General features: G+C 41.2%; 1 protein-coding gene across 1 annotated transcript in view; it reads left to right on the forward strand.

Moving 5' to 3' along the window:
* The window catches only part of LOC121298802 (glutamate receptor ionotropic, delta-2), a 611,129-nt gene that overhangs the window by 563,830 nt on the left and 25,359 nt on the right, over nucleotides 1–21,940 (forward strand). Inside the window, exon 14 of the mRNA XM_041226028.1 lies at nucleotides 5,436–5,602. Within this exon, the coding sequence (XP_041081962.1) occupies nucleotides 5,436–5,602 (167 nt within the window). The remainder of the gene's footprint in view (nucleotides 1–5,435; nucleotides 5,603–21,940) is intronic.

Consider the following 21,940-nt stretch of genomic DNA (forward strand, 5'->3'; position numbering starts at 1 on the left):
AGAGATATATTGGATAAGGACTACTCTACACAAAACCTGACTGTCCAGGAAGGTCTATAATAATCAGTATTTGAATTTCAGTGCAGGAATCGTGCATTTTCCATGTTGTTCGCACTTTCAGTGCGGGGAAAATCCCGCAGAGATATTTTAAGACACCAAACTACTGTATTTTTCACCCAATTTAGAATGCCTGAAACGCTACAACAGTCTCCAAAGAAGTGTGTGTGTCAGTGATGAAAGCACTATGACCGCATTCTGAGTAGTTCTGGTTTAAATAAGTAAATTAATAAAAGTAGTGCTGGATATTTGTGCATGGGTTACTCCAAGCCGGAACTACGACTTCCTGAAGTTAAGCCTCTCATCATGTGACAGAGTTCACATCTTAGGTTTCATTTTGAGTCTTTTTTTGTTATTTTTTTACATATATTTTTACATATTTTCTCATGTGTATCACATAGTATGCCTGATCTTGTTGCAACTTACATAATATGAAAGGACGTTTTGTGGCCTTTCGTTTGATATGTTACATACATGTACAAACTATCCAGTAGTTAAACATACATAAATGAAAACAGTGAAAAACAGGCAGAAATAGGGCTGCAAAGTGTAGAGTGTAAAGATAAAAAAAAAAAAAAAAATTGAGCGCTGGTTGAAAAGAAAAGCATCATTTTCTTCTGCTGCAGCAAAAATTTCACGTCAAGCAATGGCAAAATCAATGGAGAGTGCTCTGTCTCACAGTGAACAGCTGTTTGATCTCCTGAAAGCAGCCTATTTTAAAGCAACACCAGTGTGAATAATGATGCCTTTTTTTGCCATTCCCCCTAAAATTTTGGAATCCCTCACTGGCTGCAATATAGGGGAAATCTCCCCCAGCACAGCAAATTAAATTCAAGCCCTGATAATAATTAAAGCTTGATCAAGTACCACTTTGTTTTAGTTACCCAGCTACAGTGTTAACAAACAGCATCTCCTTAATGCAAGAGGTAACTGATTAAAATGAGCACATCGTAGCACATTATGTTTTATGGCATGAATATTTACCTGTTTTCTTACAAGGCTCCAGATGGATTAATTGGTAGCAGTTTAGACTGTTGTACTTGTATATTGTAATCATTTTGCACACAGTTTGAAAGTCAAGGTCTAGTGAGTCACCCCAAGGAATGACACGAGCCAGGTAATCTGCTAAGGGAGTAAGCACAAAAAATAACCAAATACAATGGTACAATATCTTGCTGTCTAATAATAATAATAATAATAATAATAATAATAATAATAATAATAATAATAATAATAATAATAATAATATAGCTGCAAGCAGCAGTGACCGGGGGCCAAGTGCCAGACCATGTGACCTATGACCGTATTTCCCCTGTGGCATAGCACCCCATTGGCCTCTACTAGTCTTTGAATTTTGAAGACTACTATATTCTACCACAGATTAGTAGATTAATAGTACAATATATGCTGAAATTTGATTTGCTTGTGGCCTCCATGTTTTTTGACACAGTTTCTTTTAACAAACTTCATAGGTCAATGTTAAGGTAATTTTTGGATAGAGCCCATATAGTTTCCTATATGTGTTCCATAGTCACCATGGCTCTATCTGCACACTCTTAAGCAGTTATAAAACAGTTTTGCATTTGAACTTAAAGAGAAGTCAAAGGTCAGAAGCAAGGTCATTTTTGGACAGAGTGCGTATGGTTCCCTGTATGTGTTCTATTTTAAACATGACCCTATGTTCACTCTGTAAGGAGTTATAAGTTAGTTTTACATTTGACCTTAAGGAGAGGTGAAAGGTCAAGATGAAGGTATTTTTTTTTTTTTTTTGATAGAGCGCACACATTCCTATAAGCTTCCACTACTTCATGAAGATTCATGAGTCTACAACATTCTACCTTAGATAAATACTGCAATATATCCAACTATATGCAAATTGATCATAGTTTAAATTTAATTTGCACAAAATGGCCATGTTCTTTTTTTATGTAGCAACTTGATTTGAACAGTCTTGTTAGACAAACTTGCCAAGACTATGTATGAAAAGTTTCACTTCAGTCAGCATAACGGTTTCATAAAAGGAGACATTTAAATATTTTTGACAAATCCAATAGGGCCACCAAACCATGTGACCAATCGACTTCTCTTGAACAAATCTAAATCTAGGGCATAGGGGTAATCTGTGCCCCAAGTTTCACATCTCTACTATAAACGGTTTTAGAGAAGTTTTTTTTTTTTTTATTATTATTAGTGCTGAGACGAACACAAGATTTTCATGTTCAGATATTCGCTCATAATTTAAATGTATTTGTTTTTCAAAAGGTAGTAAAGGCCATCCTGTTGCTCTGAAAGCAGGTAGAGACAGCATAGCAGCAAGAGCAGGGGGTGTGGGCGTGGCCCCTGTGTGTGTGCCTTCATTTTACAGCAAGACCTTACAGTATGTAACACGTTAAAATAGAAAAATATCCCAGGAGTAAAGAATAAGTTGTGTAGGACTTACTTTACCCCAGTGAACGAACTACAAAACAAAGGGTGCCAAATAGCAGTTCAAGTTAAACAATATTTTGTTTATTTCTGAAAAAAAAAGCACCTAATGTTGACAAGGCTTTTTTTTGCCGTTTCTTCACAGTAAGCAGTGCCCATCGACACGTTTTCATAAAGTAATAACATGAGGTTTGCTTGTGCCTTTTTGTAGCTGAACAAGCAAACAAAAACTGAAATTTAACTTTAAACACTTCAAAGAAACGTGGAAAGGCGTTGTAAAGTGAAGGGGAAAAATACTCAACATTTTGGTTCTTGTTTTATTACATTCCACATAACAGAAAGTCGCAAAAAAAAAAAAAAATATATATATATATATATATATATATATATATATATATATATATATATATATGTATATATATATGGGAGGGTCTAAATCGGCCAGGGCGTCTCATCTCACCGCGCACCAGCGACCCCTATAGACCCCTATTAGCCCAGGTGCTACCAGGTAGTCCACAATGCAGCCTGTCCCGGCTGGGGCATGGTTAATGGGCCGGGCGGCTGCATGGTAAATTCGCAGTGTGTAAAGAAGCGGCTGGCTGACAGCACACGCTTTGGAGGACAGCATGTTTTCGTCTTCGCTGCTCCCGAGTCAGCACAGTGGTGGTAGCGGTGAGCTGTATAAATAATAATTGGCCATTTCAAAATTAGGAGAAAATAAAACTAATTGGCAACGATTGGCATTTTGAAAAGAAAGGAAAAAAAGAAAATGTGTACTGTACTGCAAGCAGGGTTGCCAGATCTCTGTGAGAAAAAAAGCCAACTGGACTTGAAAAAGAAGCCCAAAAGAAGCCCAACCACCACTGTGCATCATTTCCGGTCACATGAACATTAAATTGTCTATAGATCGTTTTCGATGACGTCATAAATCACCTAGCAACCGTTCTTAACAGACAGCGGCCATGTTGGTGGGCTCGTGTGAATTTTATCTATACACATCGTTGAACAATGTCGGAAACAGCAGAATTTTCTCATTATTTTAGATCTAAAAGATACAGTGAAAAGATACATATAATTGGTAATCAAGATCCATGTACTATTTCTGAGCAAAGATGGCGCCAGGGCGTGCAATTATTGTCAAGCATTTGTTTTCCAGATATAACATTATATGAATAGTACACCTAGCCCATACACCCTTGAAGATTGAGATGCTACAAAGAATTAGCCACTTGCCTAATCTTTGTTGCGTTATGTCTTTTATTTTTTCTCCCTGCAATTGTACGACCCTCGGAAACCTATAAAATGAAACGTTGTCTCGCCCGTGCCTACTGCAACAGCCAGTAACTACATAAGTGTTCACCATTTTTTTATAAAAGCAAACTAAACTCTTTTAAAGGTCTGAAACCGCTTTAATTGAATCAGAGATACGGCTTGCCTGCCCACCAGCTCGAGACACGCAATAAGGATCACGTGTCTTGTATCGTCATTCAAAAACTCTCTATATCATGTTATTCAACTTGTCTATGGCTTTAAAAAAATACTGGGATCTGCGTGGCATGCAGGATACGCCCTTTATCCTGGAGATCTCAGGTTCAAATCCATGTCACAGCTGACCGTGTCTTTGTTTTAAAATGAGCTGTATAAACGTAGGATGAGCAAGCGTACTAAGTTAGTCTTATACTTCATAATACAAAATTAGTCCACCTGAACAGGATCATCTCATGACCGATTTGGTAACAGCTGATCCACCTGTGGTGATTATCGTCTGGTACGATGCAATCGGGATTAACAAGTGTACTAACTTTAGTAAACCTAAAACCTCCTTAATCCACTAGTTGGACGCATCAAGTGGACTAACTTTTGTACACTGCAATCGACCCCCTATGTCTCATAGAGAAAACAAAAACCTGTTAGATAATGTGTTTTGTTTTTGTATACAAGAATGATATTTAATTGAACAGAATTTTGCAGTGTTAACCATTTTCAACATAAGCGACCAAGCATGAAAATAAGCCCAAAATACGGTACAAAGCAGCAAGGTAAAATTGTAAGAGACTCCACGGAAATAGAAGCCAAATTCCGCGGTTTTAAAGCGGAAGTGGCAACCCTGGCTGCAAGGTTTGGTGAAGGCATTTCTCTTAAAGTTGGGTGTGACGTCAGAAAGACAGCAGCCAAGAGCAGCTGACACAGCAAGCTCTGGGTAACAGCAATTGAAATGTATTCTGTATCGTTGACCATGTCGTTGACCATTTCTTTCGGAACCATTATCAAAATACAGTATCAGTTCACAAAAAAGTCTTCCTCAGACACTTGCTAAAGCTGAATGTACTCATAATAATGTGTAGTGATTTATGAGTGTGTTTGCAGTTGAAAATGCGTTAATGGTTTATCAGGGAGTTATGATAATTGCAGTGTAGAATAAAAGGAATGTACCTAAACCGCGGTAAACCGAAAAAACGGTATACCGACCCATCCCTACAGATCAGTAATATGACTGGATATCGCCTGACGTGTTTGCTTGAAAATATACCTCATGTTTGTGTTTGCTGTTCTGTCACATGTCATAGCACTGTATGCCTGCAGCAGGAGCCAAACGTAGTTTGAACTTATCATTGTAACCAGGCCTTACAAGAATGCTGTAAGGCCTTACAAAATGTTTTCTTTAGGGGGAGGGATTTTAGTCAATAGGAGAAAACACCTTCTGATAATTCTATATGCCATCTGTGTTTTGTCTTAAAGGGGAAGACAACTACTACTGATACTTTGACACCTGAAGGTGTATTATTATTATATGGTAACCAAATGATGGAATAAAGGTATTGTGCAAGCTGTTTTGGCCAGAACAGTACGTGGAGTAATGCAGAATTAGTTTACCGTATAGGATGTGATCTTTTTATTGCAATAGAGCAGACACACAACTGAATTAGTGAACTCGTTGTCTATATTTTTTACAGGTGAAATATGGAAACTTCGCCTTTATATGGGATGCAGCAGTTTTGGAATATGTGGCCATCAATGATGCAGACTGCTCTTTTTACACAGTGTGGAATGCAGTGGCTGACAGAGGATATGGAATTGCCCTCCAACACGGCAGTCCTTATAGAGACATATTTTCTCAAAGGTAGGAGATCCTGGAAAGTTTTTTTATTTTCTTTTTTCATACATAAATTGTTTAATAAGTTTTGTCCTGGAGGAAAAACATAATAAATCTATTTTGTATCTTAAAAGGAAAGCTTTTAATGAAATATATTGACTAAAATAATAATTAGAAAATGGATTGGAGATTTCCTTTAACCTGTTCAATACATGGTCTGTAAATGTTATCTTTCAAACTGTTTCATTACTGTTCCAAATCAATCTGCCTGAAAACATGTAAATACAGTATTTGTGTATTTTACCTTTTTCTGCTTGATGAAAGAAAATCTCCAGTCTTGAACACCACCGTCTGAATTTTCTCTGTCAATGTAGGCTAATTCGGCTTCTTCACTATCCTATCTATCTATTTAAATTGAGTATGGCAAATAAAGTAAAAAAAAAATCCAGAATAGTGTTTCCTGTCCATGACAATGCAGTTACAACATAAGCAACTGGCTGGGAACCCTGCAAAACTAACATTTTAACAAAATCGAACTTAGTTTACCTTGCAACATAAACAGTATTAGAACCCAGGGGATGAAGGCTGTAGTAATGTTCTTTCTAAAATGGCTAATTTATTGGGAGGAAATATAATTAAAGTAAATGGATGCGAGAAGGACAAACGAGAGTCTAAATTTCCATTATGCAGCAAATAAATAAACTAGCTGATTGTGGAAGTTATACATTTCAAATACTGTATTTATAATTGAGAACTTTAGGTAGAACAATTATATAGAAAGGTATAACACATTTAACCATATACCCACCATCCTGATAATAGTAAATATGGCCCTCTTAATGCAGTGTTTTATAAAGAAAAATGTTGTGACTACTTTTATGTAACATTTGTGTGATGAGCAAGCTTAGCTTGTCTTATTTATTTTTACAATAATCACATTTCACCCTCTGATGACTTGGAGGTGGTACTTAATAAAAATCGACATTTTACCAAAATATAAACAAAAAAAACAGTAACAAAATAGCAAAAAGCTCCTTCGGATGCCGGCGAAACTCAAAAATGTTGTCCGGGAGAGGGGTTATAATCTTCGGCTCCCAATCAAGTCCTTCATGCGCGTGGGAAGTGCAGCTGTGGTCCCGTTATTAAAAGGCTGCACTGAACCCTCGCTATACTAAATCGGTTACCAGTAACTGGATCCCATAAACTTGCCTAACTTCCATATACACACAACAAAAAGTCCTGGTTCATGCGCCCGCAATTCTGAAGATCCCAAGTGACACACACGTTGACTTGTTGCTGTATTCCATGGTCTTGTTTTCATTCGCTCTCAGGGTTCAGGCTGGGCAATGCCATCACTGATGCCTGTCTTGAGCCGAATGCTAATCCTTCAGCCAGACCTGGATGCACACTGCAGACCTGTGGAGGCTATTTAAGGATAGCGAGTGTTCAGCACAATCTCCCTTTATGGTCAGGAGTGCCTCCAGCTAATCAGGGACCTCCGGTCAACCAAACCTTGACCGAGCCCTGTCAGTCAATTGGCTGTCAGTGTGTCTTTGCTGATTACCCAAGTTGCATGTAGGAATTGACAATGACTAATACAAAATACAATCAAAGCCTTAATGCCCTGTGCAGGGCTTCTACCCTGCCACATGTGCCTACAGCTTTTTGGTGACACTTTTGTGTGTGGTCCTACAAGCATGGCAAGGTCACCATGTTATTGTTCAGAACTCATGAATTGAGAGAAATTCAGAGTCATGGGGTCAACTTCCAATCACTTAAAAGCTTCATTCTCCACTATTGTTGGTCAGTCTATAAAATGTCTGATCAGAGAGTGAAAAGAAAGTCTCATTTCTGCTGCCACTGCACAGCACATTTTATATACACGTTAGATGTACTCATCAAAATGTACAGATTTGTGAACCTCAAAATGCACACATTTTTAACCTCAAAATAAATAAATACAAGCCATAATGAGTTATGTCTGACTACACTGAGTATACATAAATATAAGTTACATACAGTAAATGCTGTTATACAGTATGCATTTGCTTGATAACTCTGGACTATATCAGAGTTAAAGTTTTTATTATGAATCTCTTTCTGACTTATGGTGGTGCTCGAGGAAGACATGGCAAGCACATTGTGTTTCAGAATGCACTAGGGAAACAGGGAGTTGGGTTTCTGAAGGCTGTATTTTTGCCAGCCCCTGACACATGCTGACACAGTGCGTACACCCAATGCCTTCACCTGTTTCTCATACGGTAATTGAAAACATTTTTACCTGCATGCAAACATTATAATACAAATAAATGGTCTATTAACATTCATGGGACAGGAGCAAGGGCTGCGTGAAGGAAGAACCTCTGCAATTAAGAATAGGAGAGAAGACTTAAGAAGGAGGACAGGGTTTCCCTTTGGCTCGCGAAGAGCCGCCCTTGAGGAGGTGAGGCCGAACCGATCGTCCTCCAAGGCTGGGAAGCAACTGTTACTTCCCCCAAGGGGAACCTAGAGGGTAGAGAATGGAAAACCGGAGAGAGTTGGGATAGATTTGGCCAGGGGTCCTCTCTTTCTTCTGCAGAATCTTCCTGGCAGAGGAAGAGGCCAGCATAGCTGAGCCTCTAAGGTTGGGAAGTGAGCACTTGTCCCCAGAGGGAGTCCGTTCAATACGTTTTTAGAAGGCACCAAGGACATTAAACAAGTTAAGGCCAAAGTGTAGGTGTTGTGTAATTTTGCTTAGGATTCATATATAAAGTTAATTTAATTATTGGCAACAGAAAGAAACACAGTTTAACTTAATAATAACTATTTATTCAGAAAATGTTTTTTTCAACCAGCAGCCTACATTTGAGCTTGCGAGGACATAGCTTCCAGTGCTGAAGACAGGCATTGGCTTTTTAAAAAAAACTTATATTTATCATAAGATGGACAAATAATGATAATAAACACTGTAATACAATGTAGAATAGTATTTCCTACTGCTCTGGGTTAGTTGTGGTAAAAAATAAGTTATTTTTGTTATTGTTTAGGACCAATAAATTCAGGACCAGCAAGTATTTAAAAGTTAGGTTAACATTTCTATTTACAAAATTAATCATTCATGTAAAATATTTAAAATTATTAAAAATCAGTATTACATTAATAAATAAATAAAATAAATAAATAATAATAATAATAATAATAATAATAATAATAATAATAATAATAATAATAATAAATGAAAAATTCTGTTAATTTGAATAAGTCAGTTGGTAAACCCTCCTGTACATTAAGCTTGCTTTTTAGAATTGTTTATTAGTGCTTGCCTTCTAATGGTGTGTAAAAGTTATTTAAGGGAAACCCACTTGTAAGTATCGTAAACAATTCTAAACAACTGACCTTTTTTGCAAGGCATTCTATTTTTTTTTTCTTGACTTTTTTCTGAGATGGATTTATTAAGCATTGTAGAAATCCATGTGCCTGAAAGGGTAGTGTTCGTTCTTTTTTTGTTGTGGTTTTTTGTTCCCACTAATGCAGCTTAACCCTGCAAATCATGTAATCATGTTATTGTTTGGATCCAAACACTTCTTAATACAGGTGTCTCTATAGTTGCTGTAACTGAAAGGTCACTACAGTCATAATTACCATGTATAGACATCCATTTTGAAGGGCATCACAGTAATTGACATGGCGTGGCCGGCATTAATTATGTGTCTTGTAATTACACTTACAGCAATAATATGTTTTTATAATGCACTATTTCAGAACTTCATTAAGGATGTACTAGAACATTTGTGATGCAGGTATTTTGGTTATCTATCGATGGCAGCTGTCAAAACAGATCCCATTCAAAAGCACTTTAATTTTTTTAAAAAAATGTATCTTGGGTAATTGGTGTATATCTTTTAATGCAGCTCTGATGTGCTAGTCCCACAAATTACCTGAACAAAATGACACATCATTTCTTTTGTTAACAATTTTTTCTCTGTTATTTAAGCCTTTTTTTTTTTCTGTGGGTCTGAGATGGGGTGCCAGTCCGCCTTTCATTATGTTTCTTGTTTATTTTGGATTGGCAGGGATGGGTTTAAATTTCTCCCTGCCAAATTCATGTGAGAATGTGGCTGGAGCCTTAATGGGCTAATTGTTAATTATTGATTAATGGGGCTCCAGCCACAGACTATAAAAGCCAGGTGGAATCTTTGTTTGGGTGCTGGGTTTTGGTTTGGAGAGATAGTGAGTGTTGCCTGAAAAAAGTGTATAAGTACCCCTGCTGTCGGAGGAAGCGGCAGCGCCACCAGCCCTACCCCTGCTTTCGGAGGAACCGGCAGCGCCACCAGCCCTACCCCTGCTTTCGGAGGAACCGGCAGCGCCACCAGCCCTACCCCTGCTGTCGGAGGAACCGGCAGCGCCACCAGCCCTACCCCTGCTGTCGGAGGAACCGGCAGCGCCACCAGCCCTACCCCTGCTGTCGGAGGAACCGGCAGCGCCACCAGCCCTACCCCTGCTGTCGGAGGAACCTGAAAAAAGTGTATAAGTACCCCTGCTGTCGGAGGAACCGGCAGCGCCACCAGCCCTACCCCTGCTTTCGGAGGAACCGGCAGCGCCACCAGCCCTACCCCTGCTGTCGGAGGAACCGGCAGCGCCACCAGCCCTACCCCTGCTGTCGGAGGAACCGGCAGCGCCACCAGCCCTACCCCTGCTTTCGGAGGAACCGGCAGCGCCACCAGCCCTACCCCTGCTGTCGGAGGAACCGGCAGCGCCACCAGCCCTACCCCTGCTTTCGGAGGAAGCGGCAGCGCCACCAGCCCTACCCCTGCTGTCGGAGGAACCGGCAGCGCCACCAGCCCTACCCCTGCTTTCGGGGGAAGCGGCAGCGCCACCAGCCCTACCCTTGCTGTCGGAGGAACCGGCAGCGCCACCAGCCCTACCCCTGCTTTCGGGGGAAGCGGCAGCGCCACCAGCCCTACCCTTGCTGTCGGAGGAATCGGCAGTGCCAACAGCCCTACCCCTGCTGCTAAAGGGAAATGGGTTTTTATACCCGCTTCCACCACCAGAGGAGCTGGAGCTGCCTCCACCAGCCGATAGTGAGGAGGAACTCTGGCCACTGCCACCCTGGCCAGATGTTCCTGCAGTGTTGGTCACGCCTGCGCACAAGAGGTGATGGGATTCCATCCGCCTCCTATAATTTGTGTTGATATTATCATTTTTACTGTTTTCATTATGATTTTCATTTGTTTCACTGCATTTTCCTGACAGTCTTCCTTCTGTGGCTATCCTGTCACAGGGTCAAAGAAATCTAGTCTTTTCTGGAAGCTTCTTTATAGCCTTCTTTATATCTGTCACTGTGTCATGTTTGCTTGGCTGTACTTGGATACTTGGTGTGAGCATATGTGACATTGTATCAAAACTTATGTTATTTTTGCAAAATTGAAATCATTTGGAATCCTTGTAACCCAGGGAGCAGTGGGGTTCAATTGTTTACTCTGGTATATCATGGTACCACAATGGTATAACCTAGGGTGGGGTTGAACCAGACAAACCATGTGACAGTACCAACTGTGGTACAGCTCCAGTGGTGGAGATTGTGGTAGGCATTGCCTGCCAAATTATTTTACCAATTTCACCAGATGCTTAAAATTTATATAAATGGAGCACAAGCATTTAAAATTCATTGGAAGTGCAGCTGTCCTCGTGCTCATGTAGCAAAAATGCTAATTTCTTGAATATATTCCACTAAAACTAGTCCCAGGCAATGATTTGTTAAGTTGTGGTAGCTTAATTCAATTCTTGGGAGAATCATCATCTGGTATTATTATATAGAGAAAGAGTTATAGTCAAAAGTTTACATACCCCAGAGTAGCGGCTGCAGGATTTAATTCCTGGCTGGGCCCCAGATGTTCACGGAAGGGCTGTTTCTGACTTAATGACATAAACGTAATGACGTAATTACTAATATGTGTACTGAGGACATTGTACCAGTGGTCCTCAAAGTGGTGCCTGCGGGCAAAGTTGTGCCCACGAAGCCAGGCCATCATGCCCGTGGCAGCTATTCTTAAATTATGGGTCGTGAACACATTTCTGGCATGGGAAAATAAATAAAGCTTTAAACATGTTTTCCAACAAAAGCGTCACAGCAGTCTGTTGACAGTGCTGCTTGCTTATGCTGTGCTCATACGTACTCCTAAAGGGCCTTTGTGATACTATCAACCAATTGAATATCTGCATTTTCTCTGTGGTAGCCCAATCATAAGTTAGCTGGGTGGGACATAAACTGTGTCTGTTTCAGTTACAGGTACTGACAATAAGTTTAACCAATAGGAGATTCAAATTTCTGCCAAGTTTTACAAAGCTGTCCAAAAATAAGCAAGCAGAGGCTGTTCAAGAAAATTAAAGGGAATTCTGTAGCCAATGGGAAAGTGACAGATCTGACAGCTGTCCAATCATTCGTGAGCAGAGGCGTTAATATGCTGGATAAGCACTGAATTTCGCCGACTACATTTCAGTATTTAGAATTTAATATTCTCTCTCTATTTTTTAATTTCAGAAGGGAAACACCGAAGTGTATTTCATTACGAATCCACTTTCTCTGAACAATTGTACTGGAGATGAGTGCTCTTTAAAACAGAGTAACATTGACATTTGCCAAATTGAAACAAAAGCGAGATGCTATCTATTTAGTTTATTCATGGTTATCTGTGTAAACATGCTATTTAAAAAAATATTTGCATTGCATATTTTATAGTAAGTATTTAAAGAATAAGTGCAGCATGCACAATTACTGCCTGAGACTTTGCCTTATCAGAGTGAGCCAAGAATAACTACCACTAGAACTCTTAATATAAGAACCTATGCAATAGTCGGCGTGCCCACAAACAGCCAAGTAAGATCAGTTTATGCCTCTGCCTAAATTACTTTGAGGACCACTGCTTTATACTGTCAGAAATAGCACCATATTCTCCAAGAACGCACACTGTACCAAACCATTTTGACAGTCGGAAATCTGATTTACCACCAACAGGCATAGCAGCACAAATTTCGTAACATTAGCGAGCTACAAGTCACTACCACATATAAAGAAAATGATTTCTGACAAAAGCTCTCAAACGTGTATTCGAAGTGACCCAAAGTGATCTTAAATTTAAAAAGCTCTCATACGGTGACTAAAAGTGAATGTTAATGCTTCCCTTTGAACTTTAGAAAAGTGTCAGTTATATGGGAACAAAAACAAAACAGGAATGGAGGCATGAATTGAGCGTCACATACAGTACATCTCAGCTGCATCAGTCAACTGAATGGATAAAATTAAATGTAGGTATTTTCTTTTTACAAAATGTGTCAGGCCATAGCTAATGCGTAAGACACAAATATAGCTATGGTTTACTGCAAAGTTGGTTAAACGTTCTAAACGTTGGCTAAATGTATATTTCTTAGCAGATGCCCTTATCCAGGGTGACTTACAATTGTTATAAGATATCACATTATTTTTTTACATACAATTACCCATTTATTCAGTACCTTGCTCAAGAGTACAACAGCAGTGACCCTCAGGAGTCCAGAGCCCTAACCACTACTCCACACTGCTGCCCTGTGTAGGTAATTAGATAGCTAATTGCAAATGTAAAAAATAACTAAACAGCAGCTGCACAAGATGGCTGCTTGCGTGCCTTGCAATGAAAGAAAAGTTCCTGTATGTATGCTGCCGACGCGCTGGAATTTCGATACTATAGTATCGAAGACGTAAGATCTCATATCTCATCTGTCCAATCACCAATCTTTTTTTTTCATAACAATGACAACAGTACTGGGGTGGGTGGGATGGATATTTATTTTTGAACCACAAGCATGATCTAGACTTGCCGCAGCGGATTACATTCTGATACGGTTTGGTATGAAATGTTTTTAATTGTCAATCCCTTGATAACTGGGTGGGCCCAGGCCCCTCAGGGCTGATACCGCCCCTGATACCCCAATGGAAATTTATAATTTATCAAAAACAAAGAATTTTAAGAAAAACCTTTTGTAGCAAAAGTTTTGCTTTTGTGGATGAGGAAAAAAGTTACAAGTAATAGATGTCTACAATTATTTATTTCAACATTTATTTTTTTTTGTGCAAAATCTCCAAAAATGGTAATTCAAAAGTATTCATCCCCTTTGATGCTATGATAGTATTGTATACAAGGTGCTAGAAATTTCATGCTAGAAAAGATAATGCTGAACCTAATTCTAGCAAAGTCTAGAAAATGCTGGATTGTAGGTGAACATTCTTAGAGAGTATAAAAGAAGACTACGTGGCGACCTAATTCAAGCATTCAAAATTCTAAAAGGTATTGACAGTGTCGACCCAAGGGACTTTTTCAGCCTGAAAAAAGAAACAAGGACCAGGGGTCACAAATGGAGTTTAGAAAAAGGGGCATTCAGAACAGAAAATAGGAGACACTTTTTTACACAGAGAATTGTGAGGGTCTGGAATCAACTCCCCAGTAATGTTGTTGAAGCTGACACCCTGGGATCCTTCAAGAAGCTGCTTGATGAGATTTTGGGATCAATAAGCTACTAACAACCAAACGAGCAAGATGGGCCGAATGGCCTCCTCTCGTTTGTAAACTTTCTTATGTTCTTATGTTCTAAAAGGGTTAGGCATAGGATGATTGCGTCATTACCAATCAGCCAATGTGGGGAAAAAGTAAAGAGCTATCTGAAGACCTTAGGCAGAATTATTTATTGTCATAAAACTGGAGAAGGATACAAGAAGATTTCCAAGCATTTGAGTATCCCAGTTTCAAATATTGTTTCTATTATAAAGAAGTACAAGACTCTCATGGTACTGTCACAACACTCCCTCGGTCTGGAAGGTTCTTTCACCAAGAACAAGTTAAGAATTGTGAAGAAGGTTAATAACAATCAAACATTGACTGCCAAAAATATTCAAAGTGAATTGGCTGCAAGTGGTTGAAGTATTAAATGGTGAAGGTCTCAATGGTCGCAGGCCAGGGATAAAGCAATTCTTAGGAAAACACAAGGACAATTGCTTACTGTTTGTAAATGGATATGAGTTCCGATCAAAGGTTTTGTGGAGTGATGAAACAAAAATCAAGCTATTTGGTAAATGCATCAATGTGTCAAATATTAAAGTTGCTGTACTTTTAAAAAAAACTGAACGTATCTGGTATAGGTTAAAGTAAACTACATAACCCACAATCATTAGCGAAATTGGCCAATGCATCTTGAGTAGTGAGCCCAAGCTTAAATTAACTGGTGGAACTAGTGAAAAGGGGGTCGTAGGAATGGCTGTAATTCTGCCAGTGTAGCGCAGAACCTTCGAGTGTGTGCCATGCTCCAGCTGAGCTAAAAAGAGCTGTTTGCTATAACACTTAATTAACTGCAAGGAAAAAGCACTATACCTTGGAGTTCAAAGAATTGAACAAAGAAGTAAAGTTCAATTTACCAAGAAGAAACGTGGTCCTCCTTTACTCTAAATGCAAATTAATGCAGTTTGTATCAAACAAACCTTGAATCACAAGTTGTATCTGTTTAAAAGCCAGCAACTGGATTATATAACACAAGCTTGTATGAAGTACTGTTGTTTGTTGAAACGCCTGTATGAAGAACAATGTGCTGTTGTTAACTGAAACACCATTGTAAGGCGAATGGATACTGATTAAATGTACATGGGTTTTTAGAAGGGGAGATTGCATTATGTGCGAGACTGCCTTTTAATTACCCTTCGTATATTGACACGATAAAGGACACTGAGTTCAAAGTAGCAGCACTGTTTATTATACAGACAGGAAGTGCCGGTTATACAATAAGACAAGCTGTTCTTTGTATCAGAAACTGCCAGAGATCGAATGACGCTTGGTGTTAGATCTCCCTCCTGACCTGAGAGGGTGCTAGATAAAGGGAACAGAATACCGTAGACTAAAAGGCATGACACTCTATTCCTGTGGGTAGGTGGAAGTCGGCTGGCTAGAAAAGACTGAGCTATGGTACTCAAACTCAATGACGCAAACGGGAAATGGCGTGGCATCCGTGGATTAGAGGAGCTGATGTGCTTGTTAATCAAGGGGTCATGAGCGAGGGTATAAAATAGGGGCATAGCAAAGTAATCTGTTCCTTTGTAAATGGTTAGATTTGACCTTGAAGGAATACCGTGCTGTACTAGAAACCATGTGTTTTGTGGTGTTAAGTGTCTGCTGTAACTGTTGTTTGTCTTTGTAGACTACCAGTAACACGATCCGGAGCTGTAGCGCAAGCCATCATTAACCCGGACATCACTTTTCACCACAGCATTTCACGGAGTACTGTAATCACACCACTAGCACCTAATTTCACTCACAGTTTTGTGTATTGTGTTGTTGTGTGTAAAAACTGGACTTTTGGTTGCGGGTCAAACCCGGGGATTACAAATATGAGTGATACACGCCGCTGTTTACATTTATTATTTCCTGGTGTTTGCCTTCGGGCTCTGAACATTGTCATTTATTAATAAAACACTCTTGCACCTGAAAGCAATTGTGTGTGATTAATCCACTCTGCACTCACCTGTATCCGCTTACCACTTTTCCACAAACACCCAGTGTGTTTATTAGTTTTATTATTGTAACTCAACGGAGTGGAATATACTAAGCAGATATGGACTTGTGAATATTAAAATCCTTTGCCACATGGTACAAAAGGCAGAGAGGAAGAGAGAAGCCTGGTCACAAGGTTAACATTGAAAAATAAATACACAGTGACCAGTATTGGCAAAACTGTTTTATTAGTTTTACAGTTTTCCCTTTCCGGCCTGATTATGACATCATCAAAAAGACGTAAAGCAGAGGTCTCTAGTCGTTTTTTCTCCAGAAAAGCAGAGAAAACCTTTCAATGGCCATGTGAGACTGATGGCAGCTGAATGAAGCTGGAAAAGAAAAAGGGTGTATCTGATAGCCCCATGCATCACATAGACATAAACAAAGGAGATAGCTGCTTCTGCATCCAGCGCTCAAAGAATATCAGACATTTGCAGAGATTTTTGAGGTGTTCTAGTAATAAAATAATTACTTGGATCACATTATTGAGGAGTTTGGTGATAAAATGAGTGATCAGGAGATGATTTCTTAGTATGCACGACTATGAAAACAGGTATGTGATAAATACAGTGAACCAGGGGTGGGGCTTGGCTGGAGATGCAGTACTGATGTCCTTTTGCTGTGCAAGGCCTTTTAAACCAAGACCAAGATAATTGTAATCCAGTTTTAGAAATGTTTTTATTGTATTTCCAGGTAAGGCAAAACCAAACAATAATTCCCCGGCAGTACACACCAATGTGTACAGCACGGGGTAGATAACAAGAACAGACAGTCCAAAATAATAAACAAATATCTGTTCCACAATAATACGAACACGGTCACCAGTCCTGGGTGCGTGCAGTAGTGCTCGTGGGGGGTGATACAGTTTTATATTTGTGACAAAGGTGCAGTGTTGTCCGGTTTCGTGCTGGCCCCTGCCAACAGCTCCGGAACTGTGTTAACTGTCTGGTAACATACAAGACAAGTCGAGACAATTACAAACAAAAACACGATTTCAGCAGTTTATTTGCTTTTACTGTCCTTCTCGGTTGTTACTCACTACAAACCAATGCGAAGGAACAGATTACGATTCTCCGCCCCCCTTATATGCTGTCACTTATGATGCTTTGGTAAACGAATGCAGCTGCCTTTACATTCTGCAGCTGCTATATTGTTTCCCTTCCGGGTCAATACGTTCTTGCAACAGAGTCTCGCCTTCTTCCAGACTGACTGACTTCCCGACCCAGGGAAAGATCTTTCCTCGCTGCTTAGTGCCATCACAGGTCGGGAAGGAGATTTACAACCAAGATTCATTGTATTTCGGTCATGTTTCCCACTGCTCACAGTGGAGCCCCAAGGAACACTCGGCTGAATCTATCGTTCCCTCCTAACTCCCCCCTCCCGGGAAAAATAGTCTGCATTTTGATGGTGCTTAACCATTTCAGTTGGGCGTGGTCTGTTGCAACATCAAATGAATGCCCCAGCAGGTAAAGAGTGAGTAACCCATTTAATGGCAAAACACCCATTTTTGACTACGAAGTAGTTGCGTTCCCGAGATAGTTTCTTTTTGCTCAGATACAGTATCAGGTGTTCTACTCCATCTACATTTTGGGACAAAAGAGCACCCAAACCCACATCCGACACATCAGTGTGGAGGATAAATCTGTTGGTGAAATCTGGTGTGATAACAGTGGGGGCCTGGCAAAGTTTACGCTTAATAGTATCAAACACCCCCTGACACTCAGCTGAACATTTGATAGAATTTGGAGCGCTCTTTTTGGTGAGGTCGACTAAAGGGTTAACCACTGTGGCATATTCGGGGATAAAGCGGTCGTAATAAACGGCTAATCCTAGTAGTGACCTCACCTGAGTCTTTGTTTTGGGGATCACCGCGTCGACCAAAGCCTGGATTTTGGTGACTACGGGTCTCACTCTTCCATTTCCCACTCTTCCATTTCCCATTAAAAATCCCAAATATTGAGTCTCTGTCTTGGCAAATGTCAAGTTAGCTGTCAGCCGGACTGCCCTTAGGGACTGAAGGACGGCTGTAATCCAAGCCAAATGCTCTCGCCCGGTGGAGCTGTAAATCACAACATCATCAATATACGCTGCTGCATATTCACCTGGTCCATCAGTCTCTGAAAGGCAGCAGGTGTACCATGTAGCCCAAACGGCATGGTTTTGAAGTGAAACAGCCCTTCTGGTGTTAAAAATGCATTTTTTTCTCTAGAACTGCGGGTTAAGGGGATCTGCCAGCATCCCTTCATCAGGTCCAGAGTCGAGAAACTTCGCCTTTCCCAGTGCGTCGACCCAAGGCATAGGGTACGCATTGAACTTGGCAATAGCATTTACCTTCCGGAAGTCCACACAGAAGCTATTAGTGTCATCTTTCTTGGCCACTATGACAATTGGACTACACCACTTGCTCCTGGAAGGCTCAATCACCCCAAGTTCTTGTCCCATACCTCTTTGCGAACGCCACTTCGTCAACTTTCTGAGATCCGGTAAGGTCTCTCTCGTACTGTGACACCTGGTGGAGAAACAACATCATATTGAATTAAGTTAGTCCTGCTGGGCAAGTTAAAAAAAAAAAAAACATTGCTGAACTCCCCAGTAAGCTTACGCAGCTACCCTGTTGCTGATCTGGAACCAATTGTTTCCTCATCTAAATGATTTTAGTGCTAGGGGTCTCTGGACAGGGGCCTAGATCATCCTCTACATTGCATGGGGCTATAAATAAGGCCTCCCTTGCCTGCCAGGGCTTTAATAAATTTACATGATAAATGTCACGTTTGTGACAGGGATCGGGCTGTCTAATTTAATAACACACCTTTCCTATAGCTCGAATCACGTCATATGGCCCCTGCCATTTAGCACATAATTTCTATTCTGAAGAGGGAAGCAGCAGCATTACCTTGTCTCCTGGTTGAAAGGTTCGAATTAATGCATTTTTATTGTAACCTCAGCACTATTGCCAGTGCTGAGGTTGTCTTGGACCAAATGACTGAACTAAATCCAGGCGATCTTTTAGTAGGAGCACATGTAGGGATGAAAGCATTTTTTGATAGTACGATATATTGTGATTACGAATATTCGTGATAATACATGAACGTACATACATGAGCTCGAATAGGGAGAACGCTGTCAAACTCTGTGATACCTCTCTCACTGCGAAAAGGAGGTAGGGAAGAAGCGATGCCCAATGTTTCTGCTCTTGCGTTACAAGCTGTCTCAGCATCGACTTCAATGTCTGATTAAAGCTTAAAACAGATGTCCTGATGGGACATATTTTTAATATTTTATACACCTGCTGTAGCGTGTTAGACAGGAAGTTGGCTCCATGATCAGCCAAGCTCTCCTTGGGGAGCCCTACTCTAGCCATAATCTGCACTAATTCTGTTCCTATTGCAGCGGCACTAGTGGACCGCAATGGAACTGCCTCCTGGTATCAGGTTGCATAATCTACCACTACTAATATATGTGTATACCCGGAGTGAGAAGGTAGCAAAGGGCCTACTATGTCCATTGCAATGCGTTCAAAGGAGTGGAAATAATCAGCAGTGGAACCAAAGGGCCAGGGCGCACTCGACCTGGCGCTGCTCGCTGGCAGTCTGGGCATATGGCTGCATATTTCAACACATCAGTATGAAGACCTACCCAATAGAATCGTGCCAATATCAGCTCCCTTGTCTTGTCAGCTCCGAGGTGCCCTGCAAAAGGGATATCATGCGCTAGCCTCATGATCTCGGTCCAACAAGATGGGGAACCAATTATTGTGTTACAGGCTGTCCTGTGCCCGTGGCTAGGTTTACCCTATACAGTAATTGCCCCTTGATACTGAAGTATGGATATACTAGCGCTCCAGCGCCATCAACATCCTTACCTTCAGTAGACCGGACCTGGCCTCAAGCGTGCACTAGTGAAGGGTCATTATATTGGCCCCACACTATGTCCACGCTTGAGTGCCACATGTCCGGTATATTGAGAGAGGCGGGAGTAACATCTGCCCTAGATGGCCCAGTAACCTCACCCTCTCCCTCACACTGCGGTCCGACTTCTTTTGACTGATGTTTGTTACCACCTGAGTGCTCTCCCACCAGACCCCAGCCTTGTCTTAATGATGCTCCCTCCCATTTTGCAGACCTTCTCTATTTGTTTTTTCTAGGATGGAAAATGAGGAAAACATTTCAGCATGAAAAGGAAACACTTCACCAATTCGCTCCTTTTTCTTTTTGTCTGCCATGTTTACATGTGCGGTCAAAACTGCCATTAATTTAACCAATTCTCTATAATTTGGCCAGTCTCGACCCAGAATTATTGGGTGTGGTAGCCTTTTCGCCACCCCAACTACCAGGTGGTGTTTTATCGGTTCTACTGATAAATATACATTTAGGGTGGGGTATGTCACCGTTTCAATATGGATGCAGGAGATGACCACTTGGCCTTGTTGCTTCCACGACAAACCACCCAAGTGAGCTGCGTTAATTAAGGTCTGCTCACCCCCTTTGTCTACGAATACGTGGGTTGTCACCTTGCCTAAAACTGCATTAACAATACAAGGCCCCTCTCGACCATTTTCCTCATGCTTACCTGCTCCAGATGCCCAATTGCACACTGCCACGTCACACTCCATTGCCGATGGGCGTGACCTGCTGCCCCCGTTGATTGAATCAAAAACAGATAGGGGAGAAGGAGGGAACAATTGTTAGATTCATATCTAATTGCTGGTATGACAACGAGGCCGTGGTAGCAGCTATACCCCCGCTGGGGGTCAACCTTGATCTCTATGGAGAGGCAAGGTTTCCCATGGGGCTGGAGATCTTGGAGGTCTGGATTCCAGCATTGAGAGTGGAGGTGGTGGTGGAGGAAAGAGAGGAGGAGCTCAATTGCTCCGAAGGGCGGGCACCAACAGTATCTTTGTCCGTGCGGAGACCAGGGAGTCCTCGTAATCCTCGACCAGTTTCACGCCGTCTTCCAGGGTGTGGGGGTTGTAGCACCATATCCAAGTCTGGGTATCAGTGCTGACCACATGGCAGAATTGCTCCACAACCACTGCTTCCCCCATTTACAGATTGGTTTTCTTCTCTGGGGTCAGCCAGTGTACCATGTGGTCAGACAACCACTTCGTAACCAGCCTGGGGCGTGTCTCCAGGGATCTTTGGTACTCCCTGAACAGTACCCGGTGAGTCTCTGCCATAATGTTGAGGCGACGGAGAATGGCCAGCTTGACCAGGTCGTAACTGGTGGCGTTGAGGTCGCTCATAGCCTGGTAGGCTGCCTGAGCCTCCCCAGTCAGGCAGGGTCCCAGCTGGCTCACCCAGAATTCCTGCGGCCATGACGCGGTGGTGGCCATCCGCTCAAATGCAACCAGGCACACCTCTTGATCATCCGCTTTCAAAAGAACTCCAAAACAAAGTTGTTGAAAGACACAGATCAGGGGATGGGTATAAAAAAAAAATCAAAGGTCTTGAATATCCCTTGGAGCATGGTCAAGACGATTATTAAGAAGACCACCAAGACCCTGCCTAGATCAGGCCGTCCCTCCAAACTGGATGACCGAGCAAGAAGGAGACTGATCAGAGAGGCTACCAAGAGGCCAATGGCAACTTTGCAAGAGCTACAGGGTTTTATAGCCAAGACTCGTCAAAGTGTGCATGTGACAACGATATCCCAAGCACTCCACAAATCTGGCCTGTATGGTAGGGTGGCAAGAAGGAAGCCTTTACTCAAGAAAGCCCACTTTGAATCCCATTTGAAATATGCAAAAAAACACTTCTGTAGCCATGTGGCAAAAAGTCTTGTGGTCTGATGAAACTAAAATAGAACATTTTGGCCTAAA

Source organism: Polyodon spathula, chromosome 2 (genome assembly GCF_017654505.1).
Source record: "Polyodon spathula isolate WHYD16114869_AA chromosome 2, ASM1765450v1, whole genome shotgun sequence".
Classification (NCBI taxonomy): domain Eukaryota; kingdom Metazoa; phylum Chordata; class Actinopteri; order Acipenseriformes; family Polyodontidae; genus Polyodon; species Polyodon spathula.